General features: G+C 40.4%; 1 protein-coding gene across 1 annotated transcript; it reads left to right on the top strand.

Annotated features, from left to right (window-relative positions):
• Nucleotides 1–550: 550 nt before the first annotated feature.
• On the top strand, nucleotides 551–2,249 carry camk2n1a (calcium/calmodulin dependent protein kinase II inhibitor 1a). The gene is given in 2 exon segments (NM_001200000.1): nucleotides 551–1,052; nucleotides 1,294–2,249. Coding segments are annotated over 2 exon segments (231 nt in total). The 5' UTR covers nucleotides 551–883; the 3' UTR covers nucleotides 1,356–2,249.
• The last annotated feature ends 5,582 nt before the right edge of the window (nucleotides 2,250–7,831 follow it).

Here is a 7,831-nt window from a genome sequence, read left to right as displayed (position 1 = left end):
CTCTCAAGTGTGATTTAAGCAACAATTAAATATTCATAATCTCATAAATCTTAGTTTATCAGTGACACATGGAAGCTTTTGATTACAATAGCTTGAATGTTAGGTATGATCATTCATTTGCAGATTTGAATCAACACAATTGTTGAGATTTTTGGGGGACAACTTAAGTGTTTTATGTTCAATCAACTTAAATTTGTAAAAACAATTAAGGTAACCTAATCAATTTGAGTTGGGACAACATGAAGGACTTGTGTGAAACCCAGCATTTCTACAATGAATGATTTACGTCATGATTTTGTGTTTTTAAGGCAGTGTTTTGGTACACATCACGTGACATTTTAGTGTCATTAAATCAGAAATTTTGTAGAAATTTTCATTAAAAAAATTAAACCTAGACACGATCATTAGCTCACACACGTGATTTAAAAAATCCATCTTTATTTATCAATGACACGCATGGAAGCTTTCGATTCCAATAGCTTTGGAAATTTCCCAAGATTAATACTGGCGAAGGCTGCTCTGAAAGAGCTGGGGAGGAAGCCCGCGCCTCAGTGACGTTCATTCTCCATCAGGGATCTTTGTTTTGCATCGCTTCCCGATTTGCATTTGTTTCTCAGGTTTTCCATCCGACGCTCCAGCCGCCGAAAAGCCCCGCGCGCGCGCAAAGGCGCATTCCCCCGCGAGCTCGCGTCCGTTCACGTCTACAGAATCGGGAAAAGTGGGAATAACCGCGAGCTGAAAGGAGGGAAATTACATGTATTCGCCCCGCGTCCCAGACATCACCATCCACTCGCGGAGACACGTGCGATAGAGGTAAACAGCCGAGAGATCCGCCTGGACGAACCCCGATCCATTCAGCAGCAGATATACTGTAGCGTACAGCATGTCGGATGTATTGCCGTACAACGAGGACAAAATGACTCATTATGGCAACGACGGCGACGAGGAACACCTTTCCTTCACCTGCCGCCTCCAAGACACTAACAACTTTTTCGGTGGCAACCAGAATAAACGACCACCGAAGCTCGGGCAGATCGGGCGAAGCAAAAGAGGTAAGAGACTGAGCCTGTTTGGTGTATTATTATTATGATAATTAGTATTGCGCGAACAAAATGATCCATGTTGCGTTTGATAATGTGGTGAGAATAACCAGCTTGATGTATTGCGCCATTTGAGCTGTATTAAAATTCATGGCAACATGGAATCTCCATCTTTGTGCCAGCGCGCAGCGAGAGACAATAGCTGCTCCGTGAGATGGTTTCTCATCATTCAACCATGTCTGTTCATTTACAGTGGAGGAAGACAACGACGGCGAAGCGCTGGACAAGAGCACAGAGAAGTCCTCATCAGCGTGAAGGAACCCAAAGACTCTCTGATGTGTACATCCAAAGACTCTCTCTTCCCAAGCACTCCACGCATTCTCCCCAAAATCTCTCCATTGTCCAGGGTTTACATTGTGATGGACTGAATTAACCTGGAAGATTATGGCCCAGCAGGGGGGCTTTGAAGGAATACTGTGTTTTCCAATCTACTCTCTCCGAGATATGTGCAATGACAGGGCTCGGTCTCATTAAGCAGCAGACCGGGCTCTAATGTAGTCTTTTGGTTTCTAATGAAGCAATTCGATAAGACTGAGCAAACCATATACCATTAACACCCAGCTAGTATCTTCCCGCTTGTAGCTTACTAGTGGTGTTAATGGTATTCTAGCAACGTCGACCCTTTTCTTCCATGGTGGACCTTCAAAGAGGCTCCACCACGTATGTAAAAACACACACAAAAAAAAGCTATTTATTAAATCTTTGGATACCTATTTTGCAGTGTTGAAGGTTGAGCAAACGTTTTATATATAGAGAACGACGACGATGACGAGATGCATTGGATTAATGTTTTGTATGTAGCTAAACTGTGATTCTCGTGATCCATTTCATTCATTTGATGTTTGATCTGGAATGTCAGTTTGAGGACCTTATTGTCATAAAAAAGCAGCATATTTACTGTAGATGTGCCAAATTATCCTGAGGGAAACGTATATCGCTGTGCTTTCTTGGTGTGCACAGGTTTATGAATATTCGGTGGTCATGTTTACAGGGCTCTTTCATACTTGTGATGTATTCTAGTCATGCATGACGAAACCTTAAGACCTCAAGAACGTCTTCTTGATATATACAAATATATATATATATACCGTATTTATCTCACAGAACATTTCTACAGAATATCTGTTATAATAAAGATTTGGAGAAACAGCTTGATTCTTGAGTCTCTAATGCTCCGTTTAGCCCTGGTTAAATCTGTGCGTGTGCACAAATCCTGGGGATGTGACATTTTCCGCCTCTGCCACAAGCTTTAAATGATTCATGGTCAGGGATGAGCATTGTCAAAGCGCACCGTTTGTAAATCCAGTCCGCTAGGATCTGAGGAAATCACGTGGCGTGTCAGAGCAAATATTATCTGCAAACTGTACGAGTGAGTTTCTCAGAGCATCTCCCGGACCTTAAAACACAGGCTGGATGGGCTGCCATGGCAACAGAAATTTCAACCCCCCTTTCTGAAATTTCCATTGTGTCCACTAGGGAAACAACAACAACGGAGGATCTGGCAACGTGAATTGCATCTGTCCTGAAGTGTTATTTGGCTGCGTTCATAAACTGATATGGATTTAGATGGCTTGCTTGTTTATAATTCCCGGCTGATTTATCGCATTATCACTCTGCAGTGCCCACTCACCCACTCAGCATATGCATAGTTGAGAAATATGCAGAATATAGGCAATATTTGTAGAAAAATATCTCATATTTATGTAGTTTGAAGTCTGATGTTTGAGAAAAAAGATAAGGGGTCAATAGCTTCACTGTTTTCTTCTGTAAATCATGCCCAGCAGGCATTTTTTGTGTTTAATAGACAATAAACGTTTAAGCATAGTAGGCTTGGCTAAAACAAGGCTAAATTTGGGTTGTCAGTGAACATCTAATAGACGTCTAAGAATAGCCCAAAACTAGACTAGTCATCAAATAAACAGAAATGAATGACTACACATATACAGTCTGTCTAATCTGTCCATTTGATGACTAGTCTAGTTTTGGGCTATTCTTAGACGTCTATTAGATGTTCACTGACAACCCAAGTTTAGCCTTGTGTTAGCCAAGTTGTCTGTTTAGATGTCTATTGAACACAAAATAGTTTGTTGTGTTGTTTGTGAATTGTAAGTTAAATGGATAGTTCACCCCAAAACTATTTTTTACTGACTATTTTTTATTCCTCAAGTGTTTTTTAAACCTTTATGAGCTTCTTCTACACCAGAGAAGAAGAAAACGGAAACAAATCCCAGCAAACAATTCTGTGTTGAAAAGACGTCTAATAGACATCTAAACGTAGACTGCTTAGCTAAAACAACCCAGCAAATGATTTTGTGTCTAATAGACATCTAATTGTAGACAGCTTGGCTAAAACAACCCAGCAAACGATTTTGTGTCTAATAAACATCTAAACGTAGACAGCTTGGCTAAATCAACCCAGAAAATGATTTGTTTAATAGATCTCTAATAGACATCTAATTGTAGACAGCTTGGCTAAAACAACCCAGCAAACGTTTTTATGTTTAATACAGCTTGGCTAAAACAACCCAGCAAATGATTTTGTGTTTAATAGACGTCTAATAGACATCTAAACATAGACAGCTTGGCTAAAACAACCCAGCAAACGATTTTGTGTCTAATAGACGTCTATTAAACACCTAAACGTAGACAGCCTAGCTAAAACAACCCAGCAAACAATTAAGCTGTCTACGTTTAGATGTCAATTAGACATCTATTAAACACAAAATTGTTTGCTGGGTTGTTTTAGGCAAAATCTGTCACTGGTGTGGTACCTTTTCAAAAGGTACAGTTTTGTACCATACGAGTGGACATTAGTACCTTTAGGCTACACTTTTGTACCTCGTAGGCATTAATATGTAAGTTTAAGAACCTGTTCGGAACAAAAATGTATAAAGGTAGCACCTCAGTGAAAAATTTTGTACCTTGATTTCTAAGATCAAGAAAAGGATTATTTTGGTAAACATAAAATGACTGTTTACTAAAATAGCCACAAGTTAGAACCAGTGTGCAAATTATACAGTGATGATCAGGGGGCTATTTTGGTTAGTTTGTGCAATACATGCTTCAACCATTTATGTATTTATTTTTTTAGTTAAATCTAGTCTGTTAATTAAACATATTTGAGTTTTCAGCATTTTGAGGGATATTTTGTGTTTTCTGACCAACAGTTTTCTTTGATTAGCTATTTCAGATGTGGTTGTAGGTCAAACTACACTGTAAAAAAAATCCGTAATTTTACTGTATATTTCCGGCAGCTGGGGTAAATTACAGAAATCTATTGTAAAATAACAGAGGTTGAACTACAGAAATGTACCAGAAATTTATATGAAAAAAAAAAAAAGAGTTGACCGGCCCACATTTAAAAAATGGTCCGGGCCTTATGGCATTTGCCAGAATTACCAGATGGCCAGTCTCCCCCTGCTCATTCTGAATGATTACACCCAGGGCCGGCGCTTCCATAGAGGCGACCTAGGCGGCCGCCTAGGGCGGCAGTATAGAGAGGGCGGTGTCTGCGACACCTCCCTTACCACCTGCGTCCTCAGTTATGTCCGTGACACCTCTCCCGCGTCCTCAGATATATTCGCGCATAGACGATAGAATAGAGAGGGCGGCGTCAGCGTCACCTCCATCAGCACCCGCGTGTCCTCAGTTATATCCGTGCATAGGGCGGCAGAATTGAGGTCCACGACACCCGCGCGTCCTCAGTTATATCCGCGCATAGGGCGGCAGAATAAAGAGCGCAGTGTCCGCGACACCTCCCTCCCTCAGCACCCGCGCGTCCTCAGTTATATCCACACATAGGGTGGAGGAATAGAAAGGGCGGTGTCCGCCAGTCCGCGACACCTTCCTCCCTCCCTCAGCACCCGCGCGTCCTCAGGTATATCCGCGCATAGAGCGCCGGAAAAGAGGTCGGCGACACCTTACTTTATTATCATAACCGGTCACTTTCGTTTTCACATTGGATTTGAGGGCGGTGTGATCGCCCTCTGCCTAGAGCGGCAGTTCAGCTTACTCCGGCCCTAATTACACCCGCAACACCGTAGGATTGTCAAGGACTAATTACACACACTATTTAAGCAGCACATACACTCCAGTCGCAGAGTCATGTTAACATCTAGTGACATTACAACGCTTTTACTTTGTCTTGTTTTCCCGTGTTTATACCCTCGCCTTGTTAGTCTGTTTATCCCTGCCTGCTGCCTTCCATCTGACCTCTTACCTGTTACTTTGACTACAGTTATGGATTGCCTGTATGCATCTGTTTGCCCTTGTATTGACCACTGCTTACCTGACCTTGCGTGCGGATCCGCACCTCTGTTGTCAGTGTCACTCCCCGATTACAATTAGCCCACTTAAGCAATATTCGATCGTCTACAGAACAAACCACTGTAACACAATGACTTGCCTAATTACCCTAACTTGCCTAATTACCCTAGTTAAGTCTTTAAATGTCACTTTAATCTGAATACTAGCATCTTGAAAAATATCTAGCCAAATATTATGCACTGTCATCATGGCTAAGATAAAGTAAATCCGTTATTAGAAATGAGTCATTAAAGCTATTATGTTTAGAAATGTGTTGAAAATTCTCCATTAAACAGAAATTGGGGGAAACAAATATTTAGGAGGGCTAATAATTCCACATATTCCAAAATCAGCATCCTAAAAGTCACCCGAGGACACTCCATCCAATTGGAGACAAAGAGACGTTTCCTAAAAAGCAACAGCGCAGTCCGAGTTGTGCTATCAGGCCGTGACATCATGCGTTTAAAAAATGTCAAGCAACAGCGAGGAATTCAGCTAAATAACGTTAGCTGGCGTCAGAACACATTATGTAATGCACAAGGGAAGTCTGCGCTCGGCGGCACAGGCTGTGTGGTGCTGGCTTTGCTGGAGACATGCAAATCATCTGCTATTTGCATTCTGCTCCTGTGTTGTGCTTTTGTTCCAGCGGGGGCCCTGGGTTTCATGGGAGCCCCGACCAACACTATATATGAGTCACAGAGATGGATGCCTGCAGCGGCTACACCAGCAGAATAGGCAAATTCTGTGGCGCTTTTGGAAAAAGTCCAGCGGAAGAGAGACTTCGCTTGCTGAAGTGTGAATCTGGAATGTTTGTTTTGCTGATGTAGACTGTTCAAAGACTGCTGAAACCAAGTCACGTTACTTTATTTATCGTCATTTGGTGGTGTTGACTAAAAATCGCGATTTTAAACATTGATGTCAAAGATTTGACACTCAAAATAGAAGAATTAAATTGATATTTGGTTGAATAAAACCTCATAAACTAATTATTTTAGGATGAATTAAAAAAAGTAGACAAACATACAATAAAAATATATGTATTTTAAAATCTATTTATACTAAAATCATGAAAATTTTGCATGAATGGTTTAATTAAATGCTTAAAATAAACACTATATTTTTTTTATTTAATAAAGCTACATATAAACTCACCGGCCACTTTATTAGGTACACCTGTCTAATCAGCCAGTCACATGGCAGCAACTAACAATGCATTTAGGCATGTAGACATGGTCAATACCATCTGCTGCAGTTCAAACTGAGCATCAGAATGGGGAGGAAAAGATGATTTAAGTGACTTTTCTTGACACACTTTGGGCACATTAGTACCAACTGAGCATCGTGTCAACGCCACAGCCTACCTGAGTATTGTTGCTGACCATGTCCAGCTTTTTATGACCACAGTGTACTCATCTTCTGATGCTACTTCTAGCAGGATAACGCATCATGTCATAAAGTGTGAATCATCTCAGACTGGTTTCTCGAACATGACAATGAGTTCACTGTACTCAAATGGCCTCCACAGTCACCAGAACTCAATCCAATAGAGCACCTTTGGGATGTGGTGAAATGTACGATTGGCATCATGGATGTGCAGCTGACAAATCTGAGATTTGATTTTTATATAATCAGTATATATGTATGTATTTATTTTTACATCTATAAAAAATAAATCTGCATAAAATAAATTAATCACTATATAAAATAAGCATACTATCCTTTAAGATTGTCTATAATATATTGATACATCATTATAAATAATAACCGTTTCAAACATTCATTACCTAAATCTTTGTTTTACATTTAATATTTAACATACAATATGCATAATATACAGGCAATGATTTCTATTTATTTATGTGCTTATTTAGTAAAAAATCTACAACAAATAGATTAAATATACAAAATTAATTGAATGATATAATCAGAAATTTAGAGTGTGTCCTTGCATTGCCAAATGTCCCCACAGGTATAGCAATACCAGTCGATGTTGACCTTGTGGGGACATTAGTTTAGGTCCCCATGAGGCAAACAGCTCACAAACCACACAGAATTGAGTATTTTGCAATAGTAAAAATGCAGATTGTTTCCAGTGAGGGTTGAATTTAGGCTTAGGGTTAGAATATACAGTCTGAACAGTATAAAAACCCTTGGGTCAATGAGAAGTCCCCATAAAGATAGCTGTACAAGTGCACTTGTGTGTGTGTTTGGATTTGTTTGGAGGTTTTGTTGGGAGTCTGAGTCGGAGCGGCTCACTCAGTATGTTCTCCATGCACACACACACACACACACACACACACGCGCACAGTTGGCTGACTGGACTGTTTCCATGGTTACCATTACAGGTTTCTGCTCTCTTCGCTACTGCAGAGTCGTCAGTGAAAGTGAACGAGAAGCTTTCAGAGAGTGATTTTTTTGGTGCAGAG

This window comes from Danio rerio, chromosome 11 (assembly GCF_049306965.1).
Source record: "Danio rerio strain Tuebingen ecotype United States chromosome 11, GRCz12tu, whole genome shotgun sequence".
Taxonomy (NCBI): Eukaryota; Metazoa; Chordata; class Actinopteri; order Cypriniformes; family Danionidae; genus Danio; species Danio rerio.
This window is presented reverse-complemented; position numbering and strand designations above follow the sequence as displayed.